The sequence below is a fragment of the Montipora foliosa genome, chromosome 5 (assembly GCF_036669935.1).
Source record: "Montipora foliosa isolate CH-2021 chromosome 5, ASM3666993v2, whole genome shotgun sequence".
Classification (NCBI taxonomy): domain Eukaryota; kingdom Metazoa; phylum Cnidaria; class Anthozoa; order Scleractinia; family Acroporidae; genus Montipora; species Montipora foliosa.
The window spans coordinates 24509218-24524217 of record NC_090873.1 but is presented as its reverse complement, the minus strand read 5'-3'; the positions used below and the strand labels follow the sequence as shown (position 1 = coordinate 24524217).

General features: G+C 40.2%; 2 protein-coding genes across 2 annotated transcripts in view; one reads left to right on the top strand and one right to left on the bottom strand.

The window, feature by feature from the left end:
• The window catches only part of LOC138003766 (uncharacterized), a 313889-nt gene that overhangs the window by 164493 nt on the left and 134396 nt on the right, over positions 1 to 15000 (top strand). The gene's annotated exons all lie outside the window — the stretch shown is intronic.
• The window catches only part of LOC138004371 (protogenin A-like), a 70070-nt gene that overhangs the window by 35604 nt on the left and 19466 nt on the right, over positions 1 to 15000 (bottom strand). Inside the window, exons 2-4 of the mRNA XM_068850870.1 lie at positions 13360 to 13395; positions 2639 to 2962; positions 441 to 594 (exon numbers count right to left, since the gene is read on the bottom strand). Of these exons, the coding sequence (XP_068706971.1) occupies positions 441 to 594; positions 2639 to 2962; positions 13360 to 13395 (514 nt within the window). The remainder of the gene's footprint in view (positions 1 to 440; positions 595 to 2638; positions 2963 to 13359; positions 13396 to 15000) is intronic.

The following is a 15000-nucleotide window of genomic DNA, read 5'->3' as shown; positions in this document are numbered from 1 at the left end:
TACGGCTCGCAGGCTAAAACCACAACCACTGCCACAGCTACTGCTAGGGCTACTGCCCCTGCTACTATTCCTCCTGCCCCAATAAAAACAACAACAACTACTACCACTACTACTACTACTACTACTACTACTACTACTACTACTACTACTACTACTACTACTACTACTACTACTACTACTACTACTACTACTACTTCTACTACTACTACCATTACCCTTGTTATACTATTAATTACGTAGCTTTTTCAATGGTGTAAAATCTTTCGGTCATGCAAATAAAGCGATTTACTACTTACTTACAACTACTGGTGCTGCTACTGCTGCTACTAATACTACCACTACTGACTGCTGCTTTTACAGTTAAAGTTTATTTGACGTCTCTCAACTTAAGATTGACCAAACGCTACCGCTCCGCAATTTTTTAAAACTAAATTTAGTACCTGCAACTGTTCATCTTCTTATCAGGCACAAGAACAATGTGTTTCCCATTTTTGGTGCTGTCTCCCATGGTCCACTGACACTGAGTTTCTGTTACCATTTGACCTCTTTTGAAGGAAAGTTGTCCAACCGGCTCCGTTATTACACCTCCACATTCTAAATAAAGATAAATTTTCTTACAAACTGTTCTCTGGAATTTGATCTTTTATTTGATCTTTTTTGGTCTGGAGCGACAGCATATTTCATACTTCCCTAGTACCAAGCCCGGGTCCTCAAAACAATTGTATATTTTCTGGTTTAATTTTTTTTTTTCAAACCAGTTTAAATTTTTCAGTTTCATTTAAGCAACTGTCTAAAAAAGGCATTTTTATTTTTTAGGGGTGTAGATAAAAAACCAGGGGCTTGGTTTTTTGAGGGGGTTTAAAAAGAACTAGACATCTTTCCCTCCCTTCTGCTCACCTACCCCTCCCTGACCTTCTCTATCACCTCCATCCTACCCACCCTTCCTTTACTTTCCAGTTGTATTCTGCTCTATTCAATTGAAAATCTGACACACAAATATTTATAAATCTCGTATTATACAAGTTATATTGCCAAAGGAATGATTAAAGAATATTACTGTTTTTACATTATGAAAAGTAGTCCTATTTGTGAAAGACAGAAAAGGATTTAGCTCTGACGAAGGGCTAACACTCGAAACGTCAACTTTCAAATTTCTTTACAGTGATCGATTCACCATATCAACTCAGTTGATAAACCATTTTATTTATTTCACTTCCCCACTGACACAGCATCGTAGCTCCTTTACAAAGTTAATCCTCCTACCTTACATGTAAAAGAGTGCTTTACTATCACCAACAATAAGCCAATATTTTTAACCCAAAAACCAAGGCAACGGTTGTTTTAGACTAAACACTGCAAATACGTGATTACTCCAACCTTATTATCACTACAATGCGTGCCAAACCCTTACCTAGAACGCAGTGTCTGACACTTGCAGACTGCAGACTAACCGTAACTCGTAGTAAATACTGCTTCTTAGCGCTATTTGAAATGGGTGCTTTATAGACTTAAACACTGTTTATCTCAGCTATTTGTAGGCAGTCTGCAAATGCTAACTGTCTCAAATAAGTGCGTAAACCTAATTGAGAGCTTAACCCTTATCACCTAGCACCAAGTTGAGAATTTAACCCTAAACACTAAAAAATATTGTTCACATGCATAAATAATTATTCTTGTCTTTGATAGCATCACAGACAACAATCCATCATAATAATCTTTAATTAATGATTTCTCAAGTTTATTAATCTTAATACATACTCCATGAAATTAATTGCAGAAATATATCAAAATATGTTAACATGGGCAGTATTCTAAAAGAAAAAATAAAATGGTTTGAAAAAAATGAACTTTTCAAACCAAAAACAAAATTAAACCACAACATATATCTTTCGTATACCAGAGAAAAAGGTCAAGGTTGTTTAATTCCAACGCAGTGGTTAGTGTTCTCGTTGAGAACATACTATGGACACGTTGTAGAATTACAACAGAGTCAATCTGCATCGCCTTAGGCGGATTTACACGTGACGAAATCGCGCTTGGTTGTGAAAAAAAAAATGGTCTACAGGTCTTTTCATCGCGCTGAACGGATGCGGAATCTTCTCGACAATATTTATGAGAGTGGGTGCTTTCCCTTTCCCCGCATAAGTGGGCTTTCTAAGGTACAAGATAATCTAAAAGTTCTGCACTCGTAAGAGAATCCCATGATCCTAAGTGTTGTTTAAAAAAAAGCTTAAAATGCAATTGATTTTATATCTTCTGATAAAATGGAAGACTCATGTTGCTTTTAGGACAATTCAAACTGCGCTAAAATTTGCAATTGAAACCCATCTTACCTTAGTGAGAGCTCCTTGTTGCAGGGCAATCGTGCGGACATTTTTTTAATGATCCCTACCATTTCCTTGTTTTTTTAATATTTCTAAATGTTAATGAATTAGTCAACATAGTGTATGGGACCAAATCCTCAGAGATTCAATCAAAAATGGCGTGGAGGACACAGTGGGGAGCAAGTCTAACGAAAACACTTACTTAATGATAATAAACTAACATTTTAATAATAAACTAACGGTTTCCTAACTTGGCGTTGATGACATGATGAAACCCGGTGACGGTGTATTATTTACTCCGCATAGTCACTCACCTGACATAATAAGTGGGCCGCAACTAATCCCAACACTTTTCGAATAGTGTGAACAGTAGTAACTTAACCCACGTCTAGCACAGTTGAGAAGGGAAGACTCATGTCCATCACAGTCATACCACTCGGTTAGTATTGATCCATTCCTCCCTCCAAAAGGGTTATTCCTGTACACGAGAGGATTTTCAGGAAGCCAAAGCATGCGACACACTACTCTAGCCTCGGCATAAGAGAACCAGTTACTGCAGACAGTCCACCAAGAACCGTTCATATAGATTTCAACCCTACCCTGGGTGAGGGCTCCTCCATCGGCCAAACGGACATCCCCTGAAAAATTAAAGTGGTCAATGTCAGAGGTTGCTCAAACTTCCCTTTCGTGAAAAATGAGGATTGCCGATCAATACTTAGGGTGTCTCCACAGTGTTCTTTACAATGTATCATCACGGTTGTTATTAGGGACTTTAAGAAACCACGACGGCTACTGAGACGAAAACGTCAAGCCCAAAATATAACTTTGAGCTGTTTTAAGTATTTCATGATTACTTCATCTTGTTTATATTATTCAATGTGAGTGAAGTGTCCTAAAACTGGATTGGTACAGACAGATTTTAAGTAAAGAGTGAGACTGAAAGATTCACGGTAGTTTGTCCACGTTGTCGTCAAAACCTTAAATTTGGTCATTTCACGTAGTACTTTTGACGAGCACGGAAAAGAATTGTTTAAAAATGCGTGCCGCACGTGCAGCACGAGCATTTTGATCTTTTAACCCATAATATTACTGCTTTTTGGCGTTGTCGTTGCCGTAGCCGCCGTCCTTTCTTAAACTCCCTATTGTCTCTTTTGAAGTCAATTATCTCTGATTGGACTAGGACAAGCTTTCGAAGTGATCAGACGTGCGGACGCGCGCTCCGCCGTAAAAAGGCATGTAATCAGCTATTAGAGACCCAAAAGCCGAGCAAAATGTCAGAAAACGAAGAGACAACCAAGGATGACTCAGGGAGCCGAAAGAGAAGAAAGAGAAGCAAAGGTTCTCAAACTTAACTTACTGTGAGGAATGTTGTGGTACATGTCACAACATGGCGGACTCGATTGCTGCAATCAAAGAGAAGCTAGATAAAGCGTTAAATTGCATCGAAAAAAACATTTTGCGGTTAGGGGCACTTTAAAACAGAAGCAAAGCTGCCTTGAGGAAAGGAATGAGGAGTTAGAAACCAACTTAGAGTTCGCTCACTCTTCAATCACAGCGCTTAACAAGAAGGTTGATGCACAAGATAAAGCAATCAAACAGCTTCAAGAAGGTGTGAAGTCGCTAACAAAGCAAGTAGAAGAAGAAAACAAAGATCAGTTAAACTGGAAAGCCACAGCTGCCGAAACAACATGAACTTCTTTAATATACCTGAAGAAAAGGATGAGTCTTTCCAAACATCTGAAAATGTTCTACACAGGTTTATGGAAGAGGAACTGAAACTAAGTAAGAAAGATTCAAAGGAGATTTCATTCGAGCGCGTCCATCGGATCGGAAAATCAAACTCCAACAACTCAAAGCCAAGGCCTCTCATTGCAAAATTTACGTTCCACAAAGACAAAGAATTGGTGTTAGCCCAAGCAAAGAATCTCCGTGGCACAAATTTGGCAATTGCTCGTGATTTCCCTAAAGAAATTGACGAGAAAAGGAAGCTTCTGGTACCTATATTAAAGAACGCAAAGAAGACCGGTCATGACGCCAAATAAATATATGATAAACTTTACATTAATGGACAATTACATAGATCATAATAAGTCACCAAAGCGTAAGATAAGTGGGCTTCGGAGTCAGCGTACCCCCGCTCGTTCCCTTTTGGGTCTGCTTCGTAAGGTTAATCTTAGCTCAAAGCACTACTCGAGTTATATTCACCTTCTACTGAGCCACCAAGGGCTCTCTTTAGTAAGCGTACGCATGTTAGTGTATATGTGTTAGTGTATAGATATATGTATTTGTGTATATTGTTTATTAAGGGTAAAGTTATTTTCACTGTAAAAGCTCAATGGATCACACGCTTGGACTCCAATTTCTCGAGCAAGATCGTTTGCCAATCAGCGCAAAGTAGAAGTGCAGGTATGTACACATGTTTAAATCATTTCATTCTTCATGGCTTATGGCATACAATTTTTTTTGCACTACGCTAAATGTTAGGGGCTTAAACGATGCGCGTAAAAGGAGGCAAGTTTTTCGATGGTTACATGAGCGCAGGTTCCAAGTAATTTTCCTCCAAGAGGGTTATAGTTCACGAAATCTGAAAAGAGTATGGTCAGCCGAATGGGGAGGCAACTAGGTGGTTTATTCCCACGGAACAAAACACAGTAGTGGCACTTTCGTTTTCTTCAATCCATCCCTCGATGTTGAAGTGGAAAACCAAGAAACTGACCAAAAAGGTCGACTAATTATTCTGCGCGCCAAAATAGACGAATTCAGGTTTACTTTTATCAATGTTTATGCTCCGAATGATCAAAAAATGCAATTAGAATTTTTTGAAACTTTAAAATCCCGCCAGCGAAAGTATGCCGACGAGAACATCATAATAGGTGGCGACTTGAAGTGTTGTTTAACACCAAAAGACAAACAAGGGGGACGGCCTATGAAGCAAAAACAACAATTAGTTGATTCCATTCTTAATTTATGCAATTCTTTTAATTTAGTGGATCTCTGGAGGAAACTTCACCCTAATGAATCACTATTCACCTGGCATTTGAACGCATCAGCAATTCAATGCAGGCTCGATTACTGGTTGGTGTCAAAACATCTGCTTACACAAGTGAAAGAATGTATCATTACTCCGGTTTCGTTTTCTGACCATTCAGCTGTATCGTTCAACATCCAGTCAGACGATTTCATTAAGAGAGGTCCTGTTTTTTTCAAATTCAATAATTCACTTCTAAATGATCATTGTTTCGTCGAGGGGTTGAGTAAAAAATTCCGGAGTACAAGGAAAAATACAGCTATTTGCAGGATAAAGGGCTATACTGGGACATGCTGAAAATGGAAATCAGAAGCTTTACAATATTTTATTGCAAACAAATCGCAAAGAATAAAAAGAATGAAGAGGCTTTGTTACAGCAACAATTCTCATCACTGCACAAATTGTGTGCGAGCCCTGAACAAGAGACTATAGCAAAATTTCATGAGGTAAAATTGAAACTTGAACAGATTTCATTGCACAAAACAGAAGGCGCCATGATTAGAAGTAAAGCAAGATGGTGGGAGCAAGGAGAGCGTAGCACTCGTTATTTCTTCAACTTCGAGAAACGAAATCGTTCCAATAATTACATTACAAAATTAAAAGTCGATGATCGTACTCTGGTTACCCCCACCGAAATCCTGAAAGAGGAACACAGGTACTACCAAAACCATTATACTTCCACCTGCACAAGCCCAAATGACACCTGTTTCGATAAGTTCTTTGAAAGCCCGACACTTCCAAAAGTGACCGCCCAACTCGCCGACACTTCTGACGGTCGCTTAACAAAAGAAGAATTTCATGCCTCTCTACAAGAATTTTCCAGGAGTAAGTCTCCTGGCACGGACGGCTTAACTGCCGAATTTTATCTTAAATTTTGAGAGAAGTTAGGACAGGAATTAGTCGACAGTTTCAATTACGCCTTCCAGATCGGCGAGCTCTCGATTTCGCAAAAAAGAGGAATAATCACACTTATTCCAAAAAAAGATAAAAAAGGGGAATTATTACTGTAAGGAATGATGCTATTTATGTCGTCGACTTTGACCTCCTCGGGTCAATATATGCATTCAGCCAGAAAAATGAGCCAATCATAGATAAGGGCGGAGTAAGGATAGGTCTAGTTAAGGGATTGCAATCTCCGCGACTGGCGCTTTTAGCTGTTCCTTCACGGACTAAACTTGGATTATCAAGATTTTTCAGGCAAGTTGTATGCTCCTTTTTTAGAGGGCTTTATTCTCCCTAAACGTTTGGCATGGCTCCACCTCGGGTATTGATTCTTGGCCACTCCTTAATCCGCCTTTTAAAAGACTTTATTGCCTCTCATCCCGACCTTAACGCCAATTTTCTCATTGCCGAAGCCTGCGAAATTAAATGGCATGGTGTTGCCCGTAGAACTATTGCAAAGGCACGTGCCTTTGATTTACCAATGGTTGAGTCTTTTCTACCCCAGACTGTCATTTTTATTGTGAGCTAATTACAAAAGCCATACGGGTATACACTCCTTTCGACCACCGAGTAGGTTAGGTGTGTCCCATGCACTCGGCTGCTGTTTTTTCTCACACCGCTATGGAACTCGGCTTTTTGTTACGTTTTTACGCTAGCACACACGCTCTTGCTGTTGTCATTTTTTATTCAGGTCATTTTACAATACGCCCCTCTAAGGAATTTCCTTCTCCGATTCATTTTTTCCGATAGCCCAGCTTATCAGTTTAACCAGATGCGCTTGAACAACACCCGTTGGATCAAGTTCACTGGGAACTATGGCTCAGGGCGATGGTGAATTCCCGCGGGAAAATACCCGCTAACCAAACCCATGACAATTGACCCCGTTCTCGTTCACGTACCTTTCCCAAGGGTACTTGTTGGACATTTCATGCCGGGAAAACCTGTAGTGGCTGCAATTACGAGCATATCTGCTACAAATGCGGGGCAAAACACCCCGCTAGTCACTGTTCCGCGTCCGGGAACCACACTCGCCACGGACCCCCTAAATCAGGAATATCCAGCGTCCTGAATTCTGCTCAGCTCACCGGTCACGCCCGTAAAGGTGGATCGGCTTGAATTCTTGCTCCAAGATTATGTGTCTAATTTGGCTAGATATTTGGTCCATGGCTTTCGTTATGGTTTTCGCATACAATTTATTGGCAACCACGCCCCGCCGGTTCGAGTCTCCTAATCTGAAAAGCGCCCTACAAAACCCGGATTTGGTCATGTCTAAATTGCAAAAGGAACTTGATGCTGGCAGGATTGTTGGACCTTTAACCAACGCTCCCTTTCCTGATTTTTGCTCCTCGCCCAATGGCATAGTTCCCAAAAAGACACCAAACGAGGTTCGCTTAATTCAACACTTATCCTATCCCTCGGGTTTTTCGGTTCATGATAACATTCCTGATGACTGTTCTACTGTTCATTACGCCACCATAAATCAGGCAGTGAAAATTGTTCAGCGTTTGGGGGTTGGCTACTTCATGGCAAAAACCGACATAAAATCGGCCTTTCGTATCATCCCTATACATCCTCAAGACTATTCCTTGCTTGGGATAAAATGGGCGGATAAATATTATTTCGATCGCTGTCTCCCGATGGGTTGCTCATCTTCGTGCGCCATTTTTGAAACTTTTAGCACTGCTTTGGAGTGCCTCTCATTGCAGAAATTAAGGGCATCAGCCGTCTTACACATTCTAGATGATTTTTTATTCGTGGCCCCTTCTGCAGAAAAATGCAAAGCCGATTTGGCGAATTTTCTCCACCTGTGCGATTATCTCGGAGTGCCGATTGCTCATGAAAAGACAGTGTAGCCGAGGGCCACACTTGAATTCGCGGGTATCACTCTTGACTCTATTTCTCAAGAGTCTAGAATGCCGCCTGACAAGCTTCAAAAATGTCGCACGTTGCTTCATCAATTTCACAAACGTCGAACAGTTACCCTTCGGGAGCTTCAGTCCCTTATCGGTCTTTTAAACTTTGAGTGTTCTGTCGTAGTTCCAAGCCGCGCTTTCCTACGTCTCCTTATTGACCTTACCAAAGGTATCAAAAAAGGCACATCATCATATCCGTTTAAATAAGGACGCTAGGCATCAAGCTGTGGCTTACTTTTTTAGACAGTTTTAATGGTAGGGCCTTTTTCTTATCCGATCGCTGAGAAACATCAGCCACGCTGCAACTATTCACCGATGCAGCGGGCTCGAAAGGTTATGGCGCGGTTTTTGGTTCTCATTGGTTTTATGGCGCGTGGCCTGGATCGTGGCGTTCACTTAATATCCCTTGTCTCAAACTCTTCCCCATTACCCTTTCCGTGCATGTGTGGGGGATCTTATGGCAAATCAGCGTGTTGTCTTTTTTACCGACAACGCCGCCTTAGTTGGTATTATTAACAAGCAATCTTCCAAACATAAACTTATCATGGCACTCTTGCGCCCTTTGAATCTTTGTTGCCTAGTACGTCACGTGCCTGGTCTTCAAAATCGTCGTGCCGATTCTATCTCACGTTTTCAGATAGACTCGTTCAAGGCAATCTCACCGGATGCAGACCCATTTCCCACTCCGGTCCCGACGAATCTTCTACCGGAGAGTTGGTCGCTAATTTGAGGGATCTTCTCAGTTCGGCATTAAAACCGGGCTCTCGCAAACTTTATCAACGGGCTTGGGCTGTTTTCCAAGATTTCGTTCACCGTTTTTTAAAACTGCAAGCCCCCAGCTTCCTTTGAGTCCAAACATGCTGGCTCTGTTTATCTCTTATCTATTAGCCCACCAATTGGCGCCGTCAACTATAGCATCGTACATCTCCGCGCTCAGTTACGTACACAAGCTTAAAAGTTTTTCCGACCCCACGTAAGGTCTCTTCGATTCACCAACTCTTCGGCTTTTCAACGAACTTTCTACAGAGCTATGTTCCTTTTAGCGTTTTATGGGTTTTTCTGCATCGGCGAACTAGCAGCCAATAGTGCTAAGTCAGTTTCCACCTTTGTTCAATTTAGCGCGTTGCGATTTTCAATTTCCGACAGCAAAGCTCATTTCCTCAAGCTGGTAATTTCCGAATACAAACACAACGTCAACAACCGCCCTTTTGAGATATTAATATCACGAGAAGACTGCCCCGCACAGTTTTGTCCTGTGCAGGCCATTTTAGATTATCTCGTACTGAGAGGAAATCGCCCCGGTCCGCTTTTCTGTCATTTAAATTTGGCACCGATTACGGCCGATCAATTCAATACTGAGTCACAACGTTGCTTGTCATTCTGTGGCCTTGATACCCGTCGGTACAAAGGTCACAGTTTTCGAATCGGAGTTGCATCGCATGCGGCTGAAAAAGGATTCTCTGATTCACAAATTCGCACTCTTGGCCGCTGGAAGTTCGAGGCCTTTAAGGTTTACATCCGCCCAGAGCGTTTGCTTGCAAATTAAGTTCGTAGTTTGTAGCTCTATTGTTTAATCTATCATTTCTACGCCTTACGTAGTTCACGCATGGGTTGCTACGTGCCCTGTAAAATTAATGCTTAATATATTTATCACATCACATCTTTCTTAACAGTCAATTATCGTTAGCCTTTCATTGGCGCCTTGGTATTTCAGGCATGGGCTGCTACCAGCGAGTCAGTACATTTGATTGTTCTCTTCCGCAGTGACTTTTCAGCGGTACATCTGTTTTCTCTGCCATTATCATTTTCCCCTCCTGGTTGACAATGTTATGGTTTAGTCATGGGCTGCTATATACGTGCCATTTAATTGTACTTTTCTATTTTCTCTTTTCTCCTGTAATTTTTTTTTAATTTTAGAGTGCGAGTTCGCTAAAACACTCTCGCTTGCGGCTGTAGTTCAGCCACATTTCTGTGGCCTTCGCGTTTTTTCTCGCCCCACCTTTGCTGAACATAGCTTTAATTTACTGCGGCTTTTATTGATTTCGTTGATGATATAATAAATAGCCACGTAGGTGGCCGAATAACGCCAACATGTTTGTAGTTGTCTTTTTTTAGGTTTCCATGTCTCAGCAAACTTAGTGCGACCACTTGCAAAGTGCACGGCTTGCTCTACTTGGCAATATCATTTTATATCAAGGCCGGGGATAAGTGTCGACATAAATAAGGTTTTTCTGGATAACTGGAGACCCATCTCCCTACTAAACACAGATTACAAAATTGCTACCAAGGCAATCGCTGCCAGAATTGCGAAAGTACTACCTAGCCTTATTCATGGAGACCAGACCGGTTACATTAAGGCCGTTTTATCGGTCAAAATGTACGCTTAATCGCGGATATTATTGAATGCACGGATACGTTAGATATCTCAGGCATAGCATTGTTTCGAGACTTTAAAAAGGCCTTTGACAGTTTAGAATGGAAATTTATTATAAAGGCTCTAGAAACTTTTGGGTTCGGTGCGCCTTTAATACAATGGGTTTAGACTTTTTACAAAAACTTTCAAAGCTGCGTTATTAATAATGGCTACGCAACGCCCTTCTTTGAATTACAAGGAGGCGTTAGACAGGGGTGTCCGCTTTCCGGTTTACTCTTTGTAATTGCTGTTGAAATGTTAGCAAATTCATTAAGAAATGACCAGTCGATACTAGTAAGTATAAATATTAAGGGAAACGAGTTTAAGCTTTCACAATACGCAGACGACACCTCCTGTTTCGTGCGAGACATAGATTCAGTTGTAAAACGTTTTGAGAAATTGGAGGCTTTTAAAAGTTGTTCGGGATTGGAACTAAACAGATCAAAAACGGAAACAATGTGGTTGGGAAAAAACAATCCACAATCTACAAATCGCTTTGGCATTAAATGGCCCCTGAAGTGTGTGTGTCTCGGCGTTTGCTTCTCCCGTGACTCGGAAATATCCGTAAAAGATAATTTTGAAAAAAGATTGCTTGCTCTAGAAAAATGTCTTAACATCTGGTCATCACGAGATCTCACACTTTACGGGAAAATAAACATTGTCAAAAATTTAGCTCTTTCAAAGATAGGTTTTGTATGGAACCACAAACCGCCTAAAATCAAACATTCCACAATGATTGGTAAGATTAAGGACGGCGGACTTAATGTGCCTGACTTTAAAATTATAAATTAATCTTTGAAAGCAGGTCGGGTAAAACGGTTCCTCAATCCTCAAATGCAGTCCTGGAAGAAAATACCCTTCGATCTATTACAGCACGTAGGTGGCCCACTGCTGTTCGAATGCAATTTTTCTATAAAAACTTTGCCTGAATTGTCCTTCCTTCCACTTTTTTACCGCGACGTCTTGAATGTTTGGGAAGAGATTATCAAGCACACTCCCACAACAAAAAAAGAAATAGAAAATGAGATTTTATGGAATAATCACTTTATCACAATCGGCGGAAAATCCATCAGTTTTCTATCGACAATGGTATAATGCCGGAGTAAAGACTCTATCGGATATCCTAGACGAAGAAGGAAATTTCTTGTCCTTCCCTGAATTTAGGAAAGAGTATAAAATAAAAACAAACTTTCTGCGTTATTCCAAAGTACTGGAAAGAAGCTTTTAAACGTGATCTTGAAAACGAATCAGTTACTACAGGACAGTCCGCGACACACCTTTTAAATATTTCATGTTGGACTTGTCAGCAGGCACGCCCACTTTACGTCTCCAAAACGTTCCAAATACCTACATCTAAAGCTCGTCTAACTAAGGCCAGTTTTACTGATCAGAGCATCGAGTCCTTATACACCTTATTCCAAAATGGCCGCTAATTTATGCGGATAGTATTTTGGCCCTTGTTGCCTCGTTCAAGAACGAGGCATCAAGGGCTAATTTGAATAAAAACAAAAGAATATTTAAATGGCGGCCATTTTGGAATAAGGTGTATATATTCTCCCGTTTAAAGTCACCAAAAACATAAAACTCTCGATGTTTCAATTCAAAATCTACCACCATATTCTTTACGCTCGCAGCAAACTTTTTAGAGCTAAAATTATCGAAAACGATGAATGTCAATTGTGTGGTGTAAGGCAGACCTTATAGCATCTGTTCGTAGAATGTCGGCACGTCCATATTTTCTGGAACCTATTTGCCTCTTGGTGGAACTCTAGTAACTTGTCGAAGGTAGCTCTAACGAACAATGCTAAAATATATGATCTTTTCGCGTTACCAACCTGTGCCTTATAGTAGCCCGTTACTACATCTATACTGCAGCCAAAGAAAGTAAATCTTACAGCATAACAGCGTTCAAAGTATTTTTAAAGAGCAAATTATCCACGGAGTCACCAAGCGTTCGAGCATCCGTGACCTTTTAGACACTCATTAATAAATAGCAAGGTTTGTTTTTTTTTTAAAGGTATTTATCTATCTATTTATTTATTTTTTATATATGTAATGATTGCCAAGTATAGCAAGTATAGCGAACAATGTAAAGTACGATATTGTGAATAGTATTAGTAGTGTAAGTTAAGATAGTTTTTGTGCGTAGCAGTCGCAGTGTAAGTAACGGTGTATTGTAAGTAATGTAAGTACTGTATTTAAGTAAATGATAAAATAATAAAAATAAAAAAAAAAAATCTCTGAATTTTGATAATTATTCTTAACCACATCTCGCGGGAGATTTTTGTTTCTTTTCCTAAGCACCCTTGCCCCGGATCCTTTTCTCTTCTTTCCCTGCCCCTTTGTGACTCCCTAGGATACGATGACAAGCACGTTTCAAACTGCTTCATTTAAGTTCGGCTTAGAAATGTGGTTACGTCATCAATTCTTTGGACTGCCGCCCTATTGGATCCGCTCTCTTCGGTTCTCCGTATCTCTAACTAAAACATCTGAAATCAATCTAAATTGAGTTGCGATGGTATGGAACAATAACAAAAATATACGTCACGCAAGCTTATTGAAAACAACAGAAGTATTCTAAAATGAATTTTTTTCGATGTCATGCTTGAACTCAATATAATGTACTCTGTGTTCGTACATGTCAAAGGAACGTGGTAAACACTTTACTACAGAAGAAGCAAGACCCTTTGTGTATAAGTAAAAAATGGTTTCCCAAGTCCTGTTTAGGAAAGGCATTACCTTCATCTGGGACAGCAACCCCTGACACCACCACTCCTGGAAAGCAAAGAGAATATATATAGGCAGAATAAGAAGGTGTACACAAACAATGAACTCACAGCAGAAGGATCCAATGGATGCCGTACCTCCGCACGTAAATTTATAGATAAATACTGAGAGAAAACAGTGGGGTGAACTTCTTACTAGTCCCACTTGATTCAATGACGTTTCGGCTGTTCAGCCTTACTCAGATGAATGCTAAAAACTAAAAACTAAAAACTATTTACGATGGTTGTGCGTATCCGAAGTACTGGTTTATATAAGCAGCTTAATTAAGAAGTACAAAAAGGTTAAAATTACAAGCAAAATAACAATAGTATGAGTAAAAGCAAGTGACAAAAGTTACGTAACACACCCCCTTGCAAAAGGCATCTGAATCATCATAATTAAGGCTATAACATAGTCCCAAAGCAGGGCCCTTAAACAATACTGTAATAATTATAAATTCCCGGCTGAGGGTCCATGAACAATGAACAGCACGCTTAAAACAAAAATAACAGAACCCTCCAACGGAGCCAATGAACGCAAAACGTAAATCACATAACAATTGAAACTATTTACAACGAAGTAATAAAATGAAAACTGGACAAGTCACGAATCATTTTCATGTGAAACAGTCTAATTAGTTATTGTAATTAATACGATTTTAGGTGCGGAATTCGCGCCTTTTGTTAAGGCCATGCGGTAAAGAGTGAATAATTGAGTCATCCAATAGGCTTCCCTGGTAAGTAGTAACTGGTCTAAATGTAATGGAGTTTGGAAGGATATAATTCGTTCGATAATGACGAAACTCATTTAAGAAATGTCGTGTTAGGAACTATTAAAATGCACCGCCAATTCACATGTTCTCCTATTGTTGAACATATTAGATTTATGGTCGCAGAATCTAATCTTAAACCCGGAAGGGGGGGGGGGGGGGGAAGGGAGGGGGGGAAAGGGTACTCCCAGAAAAATTGGGTAGGGGTGTGCGGCCTGCTTCCCAAAACCTTTACCTATTAATGACCAAAATCTGCGATTTTCCCTACCCTATTTATGACCTGACCAAAAATTTGACACCCAATTTATGACCTGACCCTTACCAGACCTGCCTTATAATTATTTCCCTAGTTCAGACCAATGTTAAAGGCAATGTTTATCTGCTTTTATTAGGTAGATTACATGATAAAGAAGTAGCTTCTAAATAAAAAACGGATTCAAGACTAGAGTGCAAAAATGGATACCCTATTTATGACCAAAATGGCGGAAAATTGGCCAAAAACGATACCCTATTTTTGACCAAAACCGCTGAAAAACCCTACCCTTTGGGGCCGCACATACCTATATAGCCCATATAAGGGCGTACCCTCCCCCCCTCCCCGGTCTTAAACTCAGTTGATGTAGAGCCCACATATTGTAGATCAAATTTACAGCACTTTGCAAGGTAAATTACATTTTTGGATGATCAGCACAAATTTTGTCGGATAGGATATTGCCTACCTGTGGCCGAGCTTCGAAATTTAGAAGCATGAAGTAGGAAATTCTTGCACAAATCACACCTATTTTTATCACATTTAAAGAAACCGCCCTTATTTATTGACCGTTTCATTAACAGCAGAGCTTGGT